The 17,510-nt window shown below is 43.2% G+C and overlaps 1 protein-coding gene across 6 annotated transcripts in view; it reads right to left on the minus strand.

The window, feature by feature from the left end:
- Positions 1-274: 274 nt before the first annotated feature.
- ARHGEF6 (Rac/Cdc42 guanine nucleotide exchange factor 6) overlaps positions 275-17,510 on the minus strand; it is a 114,642-nt gene continuing 97,406 nt past the window's right edge. For 3 of the 6 annotated variants that reach the window (XM_055565543.1, XM_055565550.1, XM_055565549.1), the window contains 10 exons: positions 14,083-14,169; positions 13,208-13,286; positions 12,087-12,232; positions 10,637-10,762; positions 9,032-9,052; positions 7,821-7,914; positions 6,642-6,731; positions 4,036-4,135; positions 2,277-2,331; positions 275-621 (listed from right to left, as the gene is read on the minus strand). In XM_055565543.1, coding sequence (XP_055421518.1) covers positions 481-621; positions 2,277-2,331; positions 4,036-4,135; positions 6,642-6,731; positions 7,821-7,914; positions 9,032-9,052; positions 10,637-10,762; positions 12,087-12,232; positions 13,208-13,286; positions 14,083-14,169 — 939 coding nt within the window. In that variant the 3' untranslated portion in view covers positions 275-480. The remainder of the gene's footprint in view (positions 622-2,276; positions 2,332-4,035; positions 4,136-6,641; positions 6,732-7,820; positions 7,915-9,031; positions 9,053-10,636; positions 10,763-12,086; positions 12,233-13,207; positions 13,287-14,082; positions 14,170-17,510) is intronic. The other 3 variants (XM_055565544.1, XM_055565545.1, XM_055565548.1) reach the window with 3 other exon arrangements.

Genomic DNA, 17,510 nt, shown 5'->3' on the forward strand with positions numbered 1-17,510 from the left:
AGAGTTCCAGAAATGTTGCCTTCAGTAAATTAGGTACTGAGGGGCTGCCAGGTAGAGGGAAGCATTAGGGGAAAGTCAAATTCACATTTTAATAAGCCATGGCCAGCCACTTGGGGAGAGCAGCCAGCCCAACAAGAGTGACCCAAGGATAATGGCTGGTAAAGAGGCACTACGAGTTGAAGGCCATCTGAAGACCCTGTGAGTCATCTGCCTACAATAGCTTCCCTTTGCTTACTGATGGAAAAGACTCTGGGGAGACTTCTCCCACTCCCTCTTGCTTTTTTACTCCTGTCAAAAAAATCAACAACCAATCAATAACCAAACAATCACAAACACTCATCCAAACACACACACACATACACACACAGAGAGACTAAGATATGAAATAAAAACCAGAGAAGTGAGCAAACTGAGTCAGATCACTCAGCTGGACATTTCCCGACACCCTACAGGCACCCTCTGCCAGCCGCACAGTGATGGTTATGGGAGAACGGAGGTCTTGCTACTGGACTCGGCCCGAATACACTCATCAGTTTGCTTCAACAGCCTCCGGACCAGCTTCTCTAGGTCCCTTCTTGATTTCAACTCTTCCTCCAGGCATTGCTTCATTCTTTTATTCTCCTATGATGGGAAAAGGCTGATTGGTTACCAAACAAACAGTCCCTGCTACAGGGCTCCTCATGCTCAACCTCTTAGCAGCCTTCACCACTGAGGACACTCTCCCTCCTCAAACTCCTCTCCCTCAGCAGCTTCTGGATTATTCTACTTCTCGCTGACCAACCCCTGAAATATCAAGACAAGCATTCTCTAGGGCTCTGGCCTGGGCCCTCTTCTGACTCACTCTTTTCACTTACTGTTTCTTTTCTTTCAACTCAAGTATCTGTGAAGAGGCCACCCCAATTCTCTCTGGCACTGATCTCGTCTCAGCTCAGGAGCACCAGGTCCACAGCCCCCAGGGCCAACTTGATATTTCCGCCTATACTTGTTATAAGGCCCTCAAGTTCATTATGTTCTAAAGTGAACCCAGTATCTCCCCCATCACCCAAACATCTCTTCCTTCTGTAGTTTCTGATTTTCATGAAGGGCACCACCATATCAAAGTACATTACCCAGATGAAAAAGTTTCATCTTCCATCTCTGGCTCTTTTTCTTTTCTTTTTTTTTTTTTTAATAATTTTATTTATTTACTTTATTTTTGGCTGTGCTGAGTCTTCGTTGCTGCACGGCTTTACTCTAGTTTTGGAGAGCAGGGGCCACGCTCCAGTGGTGGTGCACAGGTTTCTCATTGCAGTGGCTTCTTTTGTTGCAGAGCATGGGTTCTAGGCATGCGGGCTTCAGTAGCTGCGGCACATGGGCTCTACAGCACCAGCTCAATAGCCGTGGTGCACAGGCCTCGCTACACTGGGGCATGTGGGATCTTCCTGGGTCAGGGATCAAACCCGTGTCTCCTGCATTGGCAGGTGGACTCTTTACCACTGAGCCACCAGGGAAGCCCTCTGGGTCTTTCTCAATTCCCACATCACAGCACCATTTTTCACAGGCTCTAACTCAGTGATATATCTCCTTTACTTCCATGTCCCTCCTCTGCAGCCTCAGCGGCTCTCTGTCCTCAGCTCAGGACCTCATCATGTCTCACCCTGAGTTCTGTAATAGCCTCCTAAGTGATCTTCCAGCTTCTGGTCTCTCTCCCTGCAATCCAGCCTTTACCCCATCACAAAGGACAGGCAGTCCTCAAACTCTAGGAAGAGTGCCAGAGGAGCCCACAATTCATGACTTATGGTTCTATTTACATGAAGTCGCTCAGTCATGCCTGACTCTGCGACCCCGTGGACAGAAGTCTGCACCAAGCTCCTCCATCCATGGGATTTTCCAGGCAAGAGTACTGGAGTGGGTTGCCATTTCCTTCTCCAGGGAATCTTCCCTACCCAGGGATTGAACCCAGGTCTCTCACATTGTAGACAGATGTTTTACCGTCTGAGCCACCAGCAAAGTCCCATGAACGACTTATCTTTTCTTAAATTTTGTTTGCAAATGTCAGGGAACATGAAAGTTGTAACTAAGTTTGGGACCCTATTTTAAATGCTAAATAGGTATATAAGCAAGCCTCAGAAATTGAAACCCAAGGCCACATGGTAAAATCTACAAAACCTACCTGGATGACACAAGGGAAATGAGAATCCCTACCTCACCACCTTGTTCCTGGCTTTCTCCTGAGGGTGTTTACCCATGCGTGGCAGGGAAGAGGGAGGCTGTTAGGATCTGAGAAATTTCATTACCTGTTTCAGCTCTTTGACCTCATCCTTCAAGGCATAAACAGTATCGACAAGGCTCCTAGAACACAAAGTTCAGAGATTAATAGTTGGCATCGAAGTATTAAGTGATACTTAAGAAGAAAAGCAGCTTTATAGAAATACAGTTTCTGAAAACCAGTGAGCTTTCTGGCGGATGGGGAGAGATACTGCTGTGAATGGCCCTTGTGTCCCTCATTTTTATGGGCTAACAACCACCATCACACCAGCTCATTCCAATGCTGAGTCATCACGCTTTTCCTATTACTTCTCTCCTCCACTGCTCGCTTCCCGGCTCGGGAGAGTACGGAAAAAGCGACTAGTATATTATACACCTGTAATTTATATATTATTGTATATCAACTCTACTTCAATTTTTAAAAAGAAAAATTCAAAAAAAGAGAGACTAGGGCTACTCGTAAGGTTTTGATTTCTCTCCTGGGGGAAGGAGGGGGCATCACCTGACATACTGTGATGAGAGATGGCACCAGGCCCTGCCTTGCCTATAGTGTCTGCACGAGCACATTGCCCTTCTCACCAGCATACGTGACACAAAGTCAGGGCATTATTTCTGGAAGATTCCACGTATTCCAAAAGGGATAAAGCACCTTGGCTGAGTTGTAGAAGAGTCATTTCCTCTCTCACTCTCTCCCTGGACAAGGACTTTGGAGATCAGAGTTCCACTTATTCGACATCTTACCAGTCCTCTAACCTTGGGTAACCAGTTTTCTTCTCACCCTCTCTTGGTCTCATTTTCTTCACATACAAAATGGGGATAGTAACCCATTCCCCGAAAGCCTCATAAAGTCGTTGGGAGGGTGAATGTAGCCATAATGATAGTAATTAAACTATTACTATTATTGAGTTAATAACTATTACTATTGAGTAAATAACTATTACTATATGATCATCACTTATTGAGTGATTATCATGTGCTGGCTTTTGTACTTCTTATTCCATTTAACCTCACAACAACCCTGAAAGTATCATTATCACATCCAGTTTTTAGATGAGGAAACTGAGGCAGAGAGAAGGGAAGGAACTTGTCCCAGGTCACACAGCTAACAAGTACCAGAATCTGGGCTTGAACCAGGGCTGTTCTTCTCTTGAGCCCAAGTGCTTCACCATTTGGCCGTATCACTTCATACACCAGATGGAAAAATATATTGACGGTGCCAAGCGCTATGAAACAAGCTGTCCTATGCAAATTTAGGCCTGACTTCAGAAATGACTCAAGTTTAAACAAGTATTTAACCTGATTTTCCCCTGGTAGGTCACCCTCATTACTGTGCAAAGGTAGGTCAAGGACATAACTTTCTTGAATCACAATTTCCTCATCTGTAACGGTGGTAAATCTCAATGGTGGTGTATCTCACTGGATTGCTGTGGGAGTTTAAATGAGGTCAAATATTGAAAGTCCAGTGCCTGAGTCCATAAATGTGAGGGGCATCGCCATGGGCAGGGGAATTGGTGCTGCCTTCCCAATGCCTCCCAAACCCATCTGGAGCAGTATTCCTTTGTACCCTGAAGTTCCTTCCTGTCCGGGGAGCTGGCTGCCCCCTCTGCCTTTCCTTTCTCCTTCCCTTTGTTCTGGGAGCAGCACCCCCTGTGCTCCCAACTGTACGATCAACCAAGAGGGCCTCATGCTCTGATGAGGAGGGTCTGCCCTTCAGTGCAGGCTTGGTCTGCCAGAACCTTCTTTCCAGCCCCTGGAAATATCAGAAAAGGTTTAGCCAGCTCTACTCACTTTTCTTCAATGATGGTCTGGCCATTGCTTCTGGTTTCTTCAACGATGAGTTTCTCCTCCTCGGGGAGTAAGACTTGGGGAACGGAATCTTTGCGAGCACCTACAGACAAGGGTAGCCAGAGGCAGAGGAGAGGGATTACTAGAGGAGATTATTTATTGGGGGTTTGTTCCTTTCTACGATTGTTTTTGAGGGGTCTTTGTTGATAGCATCTGGCTGACTGGCACCCCAAGAGCAGTCACATTTTCTGATGAAATCTTTCTGACATGAGAAATTCCAAATGGCTGAATACATTGTTTCAACCCTGGGGGCGGGGGCACATTTTGTATCCAGAAACAATGTGAAAAGGCTGCTGTGAGATTATCCTCAACCAAGGCACCCTCCTTTCCTGTTCTGCCTCCTCCAAAGCAAAGACCTGGCCAGCAACCACTCCTCCCTGCCCATCTCTGGGGAATGACACACCACCACTCTGTGTGTTTTGTATTTTAGTAAAAATCATGCAGAACATAGCACTACATGGGGATGCAACATGCTTAAAAAGTCTTCAGAAGCATCATTCACCCCCATTGGTTCTCCATCTTACAGGATGAGGCAGAGTCAGTGGAGACCATTTTGATCAAGGGTAGAGTGAGGGTGGGGAGATGATCACGACAGCTGCAAAGATGCAGGCGTCCTGACCACTGTCTGCTCACCATCTCCCGGCTCTGGGATGGAGAAGGTGACAGAGCAGCCATGGGACCTGACCAGACAGCTCTCCTGCACCTCCAACCTCCGCCTCCCTTCTGGATCCTTCCTCTGAGAGCTAGATCCCTTAATCTCTGTCTCCTTGAGCCACTGGCTTCCTCTCTTCTAAGCCAATTCCCTTCAATTTCTGAACACTCACTGCCTTCACTCAATCTCCATGCTTTTCTCGAAGGGGATGTGTCTCTGTCTTCTGCAGGGCCCAGGACTTCGTAGATGCTTAATAAGTGGGTAGCAGACTGGCTGACTGACCAACCAACTGGACGCAGTGAGAAACAGTAGGGATCAGTTTTAGGGGAGCAGGACTTTTGGCTGGAGAGGGATGTATGGTGTTGGTCGCCATGACACCATGATGCTAAATGGCTTACTGCGTGCGAAGCACTGTGCTAGACACTTTCCACACATAAAAGGGAGGCCAGGGAGGAGGGGGGACAATATGACTCTTGAGAATGCCTGCCTGCACCTCTGAGCAAATTTCCTGTCTCTATCAGAGTGAAGACTTGAGGAGGCGGGAGGTGAGGTCAGATATCATAGGAGGGCTGCTGCTTCTAGTGTCTCCTTGTGTGCCTCTCTTTCCTGGTTTCTATGATAAAAACTGCTCTCACTTGCCTTTCCTGTCTCCTGGAATCTTGTTATTAGGGCTGCTGCTGCTAAGTCGCTTCAGTCGTGTCCAACTCTGTGCAACCCCACAGACGGCAGCCCACCAGGCTCCCCTGTCCCTGGGATTCTCCAGGCAAGAATACTGGAGTGGGTTGCCATTTCCTTCTCCAATGTATGAAAGTGAAAAGTCAAAGTGAAGTCACTCTGTCATGTCCGACTCTTAGCGACCTCATGGACTGCAGCCTACCAGGCTCCATGTCCGACTCTTAGCGACCTCATGGACTGCAGCCTACCAGGCTCCTCTGTCCATGGGATTTTCCAAGCAAGAGTACTGGCTAGGCATGCCCAAAGCTGCAGCCAGGTTGGGTCTGAGAAGCACAAGGTGTGACAGTCTACCCTTCAAAGTCAAATGTATCAAAGTCCACATAGAATGCTTTTCCCATGATGCCTTTAGAGACATGTCTCTTTGACAGCACCCCTCAGGGTGGTTCACCGAGGAAGCCCTGCCCACGCTCAAGCATGGGCTCAGTGGCTGTCCCAGTGGAGCCTTAGGGAGAGCTCAAGTCTTCCGCAGAGGCAAGACCCTCACACCAGGTATCCTTAATGTCTCTAATAATGAAAGGCCAAGGACATAAGCCATGTGACATGTCTTTTATAAAAGCACAAGGAAGAATCAGAAAACATCATCTCACTTTCAGGCTGGGGGAAATACCCTCAGCTAATAGGTCCCTGATAAATTGTAGACACTCTCAACAGGCCCTGCTAAGCAGCTACATTTCCAGATTTTCAGAGCAACTCTGAAACTTGAGCTTGGTGAAGCTCTGTTTGCTTAAATATGCAGCTGATCAAAGATAATATTTTGACTTCCTTTCCAAATCTGCCTATAAGAAGAGATTAGCATCAGTTCACAGACACAGGAACCCTTTGGGCTCTTTAATTCCTAACTAGTGTTGGTGAAGGTATTTGTGTACTTCAAAGGAAATTGACTTTAAAAAAAAATTTTTTTTTCATTTCTATCACCTCCAACTTTTTTTTATTCTTGCATCTCTCTTTCTCTCTGGGTGAAAAGAAACAGTGGGTAAACAAACCGCTTGGTAGCTAAAACCAGCTTATCTGAAAGATGCAGCCTTGTACCCACTCCTCTGCTGCAAGTCACCTGCTTTCCACACCCTGCAGCCCATCTGGGTTGCTTTGCTCTTTTTCCAAGAGGCAGTGAGCAGTAGCGAAGAAACATCACTCATTAGAGAAAGTGGCTGGGGGAACCTACTTGAGCCATGGCCTTGTGGAAAGCTTGCACTGGTACAGTAGGCTTCAATCACCTTCAGAATCTGAGCATCTTCTTCCAGAGCAGCCGTACCTGTCAAATGTAATGAATCGTGACTTTTCACAGAGATACACGCCTCTGGACCCTCGAAATGATGCACGCGGGCTCTGGGCACTGGCTTCTCTGACCAGTGGTGTTCATGCAAGGCAGGAGAGAAAAGCTGACCAGCTGTCATGGTGGAGCAAGAGAGACAGTAGCCCCGAGGAGCTCTGCGGTCAGCACCAGTGAGTTCAGCACCGCGAGTGGTCTGCTCTGGAAGCCACTCGAAACACTAAATTAGAGGGTCTCCCACGTGTCTCAGAGGCTTCAGGGCCAGCACTGGCCTCAGTTCTCAGCCGATACACCACACCCTTCCTCTCCATCAAATTTCAAGGCTCACCTTCTCTAAGGAAGATTTCCACCACTAACATAACACATTTTTTTCCCAACCAGCCAGGCTAGTCATTGAGTCTCCCTCTCCTCCCCAAGCCCCTCCAACTCATCCTAGAAGTGACTGTTCACACGCTCATGTGCAGACCTAGGAGTGGGGTGGGGGATGGGGGATACAGAAGCTAAAGTCTAGCAAAGGTTTATCCAGACTATTTCTGACTGATAGGTACAGCTCTGTCACCCATTTAGGAAGTGGCACTTACTCCTTCATGTGTGTCCCAGAGTGCCTTGTTCCCAGCCACAGGGGCAAATGTGTATGTAACCACTGGCTGACCGACTTTGCAGTCTGTCTCTAAATCCAGCCCTGTTTCAGTATGTCAGCAGGCAGATTCCTTGACTAACTGAGAACATCACGGAACATTAAACTCCCTTCAGGTCTACTGAGTCAGTCTCAGTAAAGGCAAATATCTCAGGCATTCAGAAACTAAGAACGGAAAAATGTATCCATGGCAAATAGGTCCCTTTAGTATTTCTAAACCAGGTACGGTCAAATAGTCAACACAAAAATCATACAGGTGAAAAGCAGCAGGAGACAGCTTATTCCAAAGTCTTAGAGGAGGCTAAGCCTTTTTTTTTTTAATGCATTTTTCCCTATGGGAAAGATGATGCTGAGAACATACTGCTCGAATTTTCTGCTTTCAAAAAATTCCTCATCTATAATCAACTTTCTAAAAATAAAAAACACATACATACTTTTCCGGATGACATATTCCTCCTCTGATGGTTTTCTTTCGGTCTTTCTTTTATGAAGAAACTTCTTCATCGTTTTGGGGCTTTTACTAGACTCCTATAAGGGTAGAGGTTTATTCATGAATTAAGGTTCTCCCCTCTCCCACCCCCCGCCAAAAAAAAAAAATTAAAAAGAGCTAATGAAATTAAGTAGAATGGCTCTCTGATTTTTACAGTTTCACTTAGGAGGGTATCAAAATTTAATACTATACACAATAAAAATGGCTCCAAGAATGGCATGAGCAAGCTGCAGATACAGGAGGCCTAGTGCCTTTAGGGTACCATCTGGAGAGATGGTAATGGATGTCACTCCTAGAGAAATAACACTACTCCTAACTGGGTTTATACTCCCCACTGATACAGTTTTAAGGGAATGAAATAACAATTATAACTACTAGTGGGGTATAGACCACTTTTCAAAGAGCTTCAAAACTAATAAATTCTCCTTAGCAACAGTCCCACAAAGAAGAATATCAACTTCCATTTGCCAGACAGGAAAATTAAGGCAGAGAGACTAAGTACAGTTCCTGTATTCAGAGACAATAGCCAAATGAAAGATTTCCTGATAAATAATTCGGGGTTACACATAATGTACTTACAGCCAAGCAAGGCATATTTTTAATTAGCAGATAAAAGATATATGAATTGTTGGATTTGCCATATGAATAACCAGAAAGTCTAAAAAGTGCTCATTAAATATCCGAGTAAACAGCGATCATCTTATTCCAACCTCCCATGCAATATATATACAGGATGAATGGATAACAATTGCTACCTTACAAATAAATGTGACAAAGAATTTAATTTCTTTATGTTAGCCTCAGTGATCTCCTTAGAAAGCAGACAGACATGAAAAACTCACATGTGACAAAAATAACAGGAAAAATAGAAATAGCAAAAAAAAAAAAAAAAGCCCATGGAAAACAGACATTTTACATGCTATTTCTATTTTTCCTGTTATTTTTGTCACACGTGAGTTTTTCATTTTTGTACATATTTCCTAAGAGCCTGCTTTTTTGAAGAAAGTACTTACATGTCAGAAATGTATCTTCATATTTTAGCTACCAATTGTAAAAAGGGACAAAACAAGCATAAAGGAAAGCTTCATTCATCAAAGATTACAGCACAGCATTAAATGATGTCACTGTACACCAAAGATATTGTTCTACCCTTACCTTTAAGATATAAGACATCCTCTAAAGTGAATATGTAAAGAAAGAGAAGATGAGCGTGAGAGGTCGATGGTTATAGTGACCAAATCCATTTATCAATAATTCTAAAACAACATTTGAAATGTTAGTGTTATCATAAATTACACAGAGAGAATATCATCATGTTTCCCACATTAGTTTCAGATGCAATATCGTCATGCAAAAGCCCAAGGAATACAGTTCTGTGAAGAATTACAAATGCTGAAAATTACTGAAATACACACTATATAGTAAGAACATATTAATAACTCACTTCTCTCAGCAGAAACAAAGTGATCATGCCTTAGTTTTAATGGATTAGTTCTGTGAAGGATTAAGTCAACTTTACCCTTCAAAGCTCACCTTAATTTGAATTTAGTAACTGACAATTACAAAATATCCATCATTAAAAAGGGGACTTAGGTAACTATGAAGTGGCACTCCTGGTTAAGGTAATCAGAGGAGAAAATTGGATGATTGCAGGAATCACCGATCAATTTCCAAAGCCAATCTCTGGGGCTGTTTTCTGGCCAAATTCTGAATAGAGGTACATAATAAAGATTCAGCTCAAGGATTATTTTCCTGTCATGTCAGGTTGAAAAGATCAAAAAATCCTCTAGTATCCAAACATTGTTCTACTTTTACTGCACTAAGCATTGGAGGCAACAAGTGAAACAATGGCATGGTGTTTTAAATCAAAACAAACTCAAAACTGAGCTAAGTCTGCGTCACGCATCAAAAACACACATTTGGTACAAAAGTATATGCTGCCTTGGCACCGTAATTCTAAGACACATCTCATAACTGTCACAAACCTAAATCTTCATGCAGTAAGACCTATTTAAAGAACAGTTACTAATAAATGAGGATCTTTTCTGAAAGCTGAAATGATGAGAACCATGCTAGGGAAAAAAAAAAAAAAGTTTGGATGGAAAAGGTAACACTCCACACAGTTTCAGAAGACAGTGACTGGCATTTCCTGACTGCAACTTCGAGACAAGAAAAAAAAAAAAAAAACAAACCTTGAAATCCCCATTCTACCCAAATATCAAATGTCCTCTAGGGTTGTTGCTTAGAAGCCTCTTTTTTAAAGACACTCCTTTCATTAAATTCTTTCTTCCCAACTGCAGCAAATAATTCAGACTTTCATAGTTCAGACCCAGGGCTTGGTCCCATAAAACTTTTACTGATTTGGTTTCATAGATCAAAATGATTCAAAATGCAGAACCGGGTCTGCTTGGTTAGCAATTTCATGCTAATGAAGTGACTTTTGTTTGAGATGTGTGTACATCATGACCAATTTATAGAATTATCATATCATCATAAAGGCAAACCGGAGGCCCTTCAGGAGGAGACCGGAGAAACTCAGGCAGTGCACAGAAAGCCTGTGGGTATTTAAGACATATGTGTAGATGGACAATGGGGAAATGAAAAATTAAGAAATTAAAAAAAAATCACTGAGTCTGGCAACTCAAGACTGACTGACTGTATCGCCTACCATCAATTCTAGCACATCCCCACAGAACTATCTCTAATAAGCTACAAAATCAGCTTGTCAGAAGCATTTTATACCATATGTAGCAAAATTACCTCTTTATAACCTAGTGCTGCTGATGGTCTAAGTGGAGGTGCAGGTCGTAGACAACTTAAGCTCCACGGTTTTATAATTTGAGGAGGCTCCAAGGGTCCTCGGGGCTGTCCAGTAGAGCTAAAAGACTGGGAAAATGTCTGATGAGATGGTAGCAATTGGCCATATGAACCCAACCCTGGGCCACACAGTGAGAGAACAACAATAGCTTGGTTGGATCTGAAAAGCCAGGCCCAGAAAGGAAAAGATGGGAAAACAAGTCTCCAGTTGGAAAACTGGCATTCTCCAGTCAAGACTTGGGGCCTCAAAGGAACAGCACAACACTGATTCCACATCCCACGAGCCTGCCCTCCCTCTGTCCTGCAATTTCATTCAAGTCATATGTTTTTTTTTCCCCTGAAAGGGAGGAAAGTAGAATAACAGTCAACATTTAATAAGTTCAGTCATGTGTTTGGCACTCAATTAGGTGCTTACATAGGTTATTTTCAGAAAAACTTAAGGCAAACTTTAGCAAAGCGAAGTAACCAGTCAGCAATCGGCAAAGTCAAGATTTGAACCCAGATCTGATGCCAAAAGCCCTTTTTCTTCTCACAACACACGATGCTCAAAACTGGAATTTGAGCATCACAGGTTTGAATGTTAACAGACAACACAACACATCTTCAGTCTCACTCAGCAAGTACAGTAAAATCTCATCAATTCAAATTCCGTGAACTCTGTGATACAGCAGAAGGAGGCAGCTCTCAAAGTTTACCCTTAAAGGTTAATGAAGAAATGTGATAGCATGAATGGGATTACATGGAGATGTTTCAGTACTTAAGAAGGTAAACTATCTCTTTTGCCTTAGCACATTATTAATACAAGCACGCTGTTGTTGTTCAGTCGCTAAGTCGTGTCTGACTCTTCACGACCCCATGGATTGAAGCACCCCAGGCTTCTCTGTCCTCCACTATCTCCCGGAGTTTGTGCAGATTCATGTCCATTGAGTCAGTGATGCTATCTAACCATCTCATCTTCTGTCACCCCCTTCTCCTTTTGCTTTCAATCTTTCTCAGCATCAGGGTCTTTCCCAATGAGTCGGCTCGGCGCATCAGGTGGCCAAAGGATGGGAGCCAAAGCATTGATGAGCATAACGGTTGCTAAGTAAAATAAATCCTGTTTATCACTAAAACATCTTAGCAGGACTTCTGGTTAGAAAAACTTTGCTAGCTGTTCAGTTGGAGTACCTTAATAACTGTCAAACAAAGCTGCATATCTCAAACTCTGTGTTAATTGGGATGGGCCTCCCTGATAATAAGAAAGCAGAATTAATGAGGTTTGACTGTACTTCTAATCCTACAAATCCAAACTATCCAAAGGCTAAGGGCATGCTCACCACTCTTGTAAGTCCTCAGTAGGCAAGATTTGACAAGAGACTCAATAATCCCTGGACAGGACAGACACACTACTTACGGAGTGAGCACTACAAGACGACGATGATGTTTTGGATAATGAACTGCAAGAGGCAGGTCCTCTGATCAGCCTGTACAGATGCTCCAGCCAATCCTGGAAGTCCTGGTTGTTGCCACAGTGGACCACAATTCTCTCTACTATGTTACCTGGATCACCCGATTAGGAGCATTTGGAAACAAAAGACAAGGAGGACCTTGAGCTTGCCTCATTCATAAACACACTTTGTGCAGCTAGGACTTGGGTGTCTATCTTGAGAAGTTTTCATAGCTATGAGTTAACCCTGTTGAAACTCTTTTATCAGGAACAGATAAGCCATGATAATAAAGATATAAATACTCGTATTTGATTTATAAAACCATCCTTGATTTCTACTGCTTATAGAATCTTGGAAGTAATATAAAACTTCAATCTAAACAAACTCACAGTCCCCAAATTTAAGCACAGGGCCCATCTAGTTCATAGTCTAAAAGGAGAATAGCATACTGCTTTACCCAATATCAAAGGTGAAGCCAGATCCAACTAAGACTGGTCTTTAGGCCAACACCAAATCTCGGACTCCCTATTGGGAAAGAAGGGGTTAAGGTCTGGGGCCAGCATCCTAGTGTTAGCCATTGAGTTGTATCCGTGAAAAACGTGCAACCATTACATCAAACAGGTTTGGCAAAAGGGACAACAGGCCAGTTGGGGGGCATGACCAAGGTGTGGCAGATTGCTCAAACTGTGAGGAAAGTTTCATGGTTTTTCAGCACTTTTTAGAAACACAAATCTTGCTAATTCATAGGCTGATGATAAAATTGTTGATAAAAGTTCACATCTTTGGCTCCTCTGCCACCAGGGAATAGATGACAGAAGGGAGAGAAAACTGTATTTACATCAGTCCATCTTGTTATTTCTTAGCTCTTATGCAAGAGAAGATTGAAACTAATGGCCAAGCTGAGGCTCATGAATGACCACAAGTCTTCCCTCCTCTTGCTGTAACCTAATTATCCAAGGAAATGGAATATACTTTACCATGTCCATGGAAAACTTGCTCATGGACTATATAACAGAAAATAATAGTGTTTATTTATTTAAACCCCACTTCATTTTGAAAAGGATTTGAAGAAGAGAAAATTACCTACCTGTGATTTCAAATGTGGAGTCATTCCCTTCAATTTCATCTAATCTAGTCACCACCATTCCTGCTACTGGTATCTTTCCCTACCAGAAAAAGAACATCCCCATTAATTCTGTGGTTATACATGTCTCTGTTTTTGTTAGATTTTCTGACCCTCTTAGGAACCACTGCTGAATTATGGTGAGACATATTTCTCCAGTCTGTCAATAGATAATGTGTTTCTCTGCTTTAAATTTTAATCAGACAAGAAAGCAACGGGAAAATGTGGGTTATGTTTTGCTGACACACCATAAATCATGAGGTCAGGATTAAATCACAGTTTACCCTTCTAACAGATTCTCAGGAGAGTCCATCAACAAAGCAAAAACTCAAATTTCATGAAAATTAGTCATTGCTAGGCCAAGATAGGATAGGCAACAATAACTTATAACACTCAGTGTCTTGGGAGTCAACTGAAAGGAGTTGAATTTCCTAAGGAGTTGAATGACTTCCATCTCAGAAACTTGGGTCATATAATGTGACTGTAATAAGACAATCACAGAGGCAACTGTCAGCTTTATATCTTCTCAGCAATAATCATATGATCTAGGCCTGGAAAATGCTGCTGTTAATTTACTTAGTTGCAGACTTTGATTTCTGTTTACACATTCATGACCTATCTCATAACCAGAGCAGTGGAGGTTCAGGATAAACTCATTATGCTAACACAAAGGTATATGTTCAAAGGAATATCTGCTCTCATAAATTGTTTAATTATACAAAGGGTCAGAACATTCTGCCTTTTCTGGCTGGAGCTCTTTATACAGAGTGGAAACAGTGCATCTAGAGGAAAACTTATTTTCATTATCTGTCTTGTTGCTTTATATGAAATCTACTAACCTGATAGATAAAGCCACTCATCCGAGGACTTGCAGATAACATTATCAAAACACTTGAAAATAACATGAGGTACCGCTCCTCTTTTTCCTGAAGTGGAGGGAAAAAGACTACATGTAAACAGAAATTGCACATTTTGTTTATTAAGAATTCCTGGAATTTTTGTAAGATAGATCTTATATAAGGCAATGAAACACAAATAGTAATTTTTTTAAAAAAAGATACCCAACTTAAAAGTAGAAAACTTGTTTAATTGTACTTTGAAATGTATATAAATCCAGTTTATCTGTCTCTTTCCTATACACAACGTGTGTGCTCAGTCGCTCAGTTGTGTCCGACTCTTTGTGACCCTGTGGACTGTAGCCCACCAGGCTCTTCTGTCCATGGAATTTTCCAGACAAGAATACCAGAATGGGTTGCCATTTCCTTTTCCAGGGGACTTTTCTGACCCAGGGATCGAACCCCCATCTCCTGCATTGGCAGGCGGGTTCTTTACCACTAGCACCACCTGGGAAGTCCATCTATACACAACAGTTAAATACAAATGACCATGCTTGTTTCCCAAGCATGAAGCCTGAAAAGTCACACTGTTAATGCCTTCTTGCCCATGATGCAACCACAGCACACTATAAGTCTTGAGGTTCTCAAAGTGAAAATGATTTTACTTTGAAAAGTGGCCAAATAAAAGGGTTCAAGTGATAAGAAATTTATTATGCTCTAACACAAGGGTCCCCAACCTCTGCAATCTAATGCCTGATGATCTGAGGTGGAGCTGATGTAATAATAATAAGGTACACAATACATGTAATGTGCTTGAATCATCCCCAAATCATCCTGCCACCCCTCTCCCATTCGTAGAAAAATTGTCATCCCCAAAACCCATGTCTGGTGCCTAAAAGGTTGGGGACTGCTGCTCTTAACCCATGTGTTAAACTCTTCCTAAAATTACTGTTAATCAGTAACTACACAGTAATTACCATACCCACATAAAACAAAGAGGGAAATAGTGGTCATGTATGGATGTGAGAGTTGGACTGCGAAGAGCTGAGCACCGAAGAATTGATGCTTTTGAACTGTGGTGTTGGAGAAGACTCTTGAGAGTCCCTTGGATTGCAAGGAGATCCAACCAGTCCATTCTAAAGGAGATCAGTCCTGGGTGTTTTTTGGAAGGAATGATGCTAAAGCTGAAACTCCAATACTTTGGCCACCTCATGCGAAGAGTTGACTCATTGGAAAAGACTCTGATGCTGGGAGGGATTGGGGGCAGGAGGAGAAGGGGACGACAGAGGATGAGATGGCTGGATGGCATCACCGACTCGATGGACGTGAGTTTGAGTGAACTCTGGGAGTTGGTGATGGACAGGGAGGCCTGGCGTGCTGCAGTTCATGGGGTCGCAAAGAGTCAGACATGAGTGAGCAACTGAACTGAACTGAACTGAAAGGAAATGTTGGACACAAATGCTTCTCTGAACTCCTTGAGCAGATATGCAGTGAGTAAATGCCAAAGATGTCGCTGGGCTTGCACGTCCAGCCATCTTACCTACAATTATCCTCAAGCCCAGTTCCATCCCCTTCCTCCTGCTTGAGAAGAGCAACCTTTCAAGGCTAATTTTTCTAACAAGTGTTCTGCATTCTCTCCCATCTTTCTCTTGGTTGGCTTCCTTCTACAGACATCTTATCTCCTGCTTCTGCTTCCAGCCACTTCTCCTGTCTAACTCGCTTTTTCTGCTGCCTTTAGCATAGGCACATCTCCTGTCCATTTCATAGGCTTTCATCTGCCCCCTGTGGCTTTATTTCTTGACGTTTTATTGCCAAATTACTGGCTGCTTTCTTTTTCTCCCCATTGATCCCTCCATAACTGCACCCTTGTCATTCTCTCAAAGTCATCAATCACTGCCTTTTTGTGACATCTCATGGCTTCTCAGTCTCCATACTCTGAACCTTCTGCAGACCTTAGCAGTCTGGCCGCTTTTAAATGTTCTTTCTGGAATTTCCATGACAACACACTCCCCTAATTTCCCTCTATCTTCCACTTTCTTTTTCTGGCACTATTTCCTTCTTGCTTTACCCAAGAGGTTTATCCCAAAGGTATGAAAGACTGTTAGAGTCGCTACAGTAACTTTCCCCAGGGTATCTGCATTTTACATGAGATTACTTATTTTTCTTCTAGTGTTTTTTTATTGAAGCCTTAGTTGAGTTACAATGTTTCAAGTGTATGGCAAAGTGATTCAGATATATATTTTTTCAGATTCTTTTCCATTATAGGTTACTACAAGATATTGAGTATAGTTCCCTGTGCTATACAGTAGAATCTTGTTGTTTATCTGCTTTATGTATAGTAGTTGGTATGTGTTAATCCCAAACTCCTAATTTATTCCTCCCCACTTTCCTCTTTGGTAACCACATTAACCCAAATGAATCTCTGACACAGACCTGTCAGGGAGTAGAAGAAGATATTTAGGGAAGGAGAAGATGATTGGAATACCCAATAAATCATGCCAGGTGATGTAATCAATCTTCTTCCCCTACCCCGCCCCCTTCCTAAAAGATAAAATCCATCTTCAGGCCTTTGTGCTTCTTTCTGGACTTTTATTTCCCAAGAAAGCACATCTGTCAGCGACATGGAAGCCTCTACCTCTAATTCTGACCTCCTACCCACATTTCTATACCTTTTCAACACCTGCCTACAAGTCACCTCCATCTGTATACCAACCATCACTTGAAAGTTACCAGGTCTGAAATGACATCTGTCATCTCTTTTAGCCCATGGCTCACCACTTCCTATAGGCTTTCCCTTCCAAACAGGTCTCAGACTTGCCCCCCTAAGTTTCATTCTCTCCACCATCACCTTCCTGGGAGGGGGAGGTACTTACTTACCACTTTCCAACCCAGCTGGCCTGTCTCCAGCCCCATCCCCTCCAGTTTAGTGGACATGTACGGCTGCCAGATGGTGTCGTAAACAGCCCTTTGATTGTGTTTCTCTACCACTCAGGCCTGGCAGGGTTCCATCTGAACTACCCTTGCCTGACATCCGACATTCTTCACAACCTGCCTCTCAATCAGCTCGCTCTTGCACTCTGCCTGGGAGGTTTCCTCTGCTCCCAATCAAGTGCCCTGAAGAACAAAGGCCGCCAAGTTCGTGCTCTCTCCTGAGACAATAAGGACCTCTCCCTTACAAAATTTTCCCCTCTTCTCTTCATGGCCCCCTCCTCGGGTCCTGTCTCCATATAGTCTTTCCTTGCTCTCTCCCTTCTCTGAACTTCTATGGAATCTACTGCTGGGATGTCACAATCTGTCATGGACTATTTTGATTTGTTTTCCAGTTGCAGTTTGGGTTTTCATCTGTCTCTAATGAGTACTTTGAAGGCAGAGATCAAGATCATGGCTGTTCTTTCCTCCTAACTCCCTCCCACAGCACCAAGCAGAGGGCT

The sequence above is a fragment of the Bubalus kerabau genome, chromosome X, assembly GCF_029407905.1.
Source record: "Bubalus kerabau isolate K-KA32 ecotype Philippines breed swamp buffalo chromosome X, PCC_UOA_SB_1v2, whole genome shotgun sequence".
NCBI classification, from domain to species: Eukaryota; Metazoa; Chordata; class Mammalia; order Artiodactyla; family Bovidae; genus Bubalus; species Bubalus kerabau.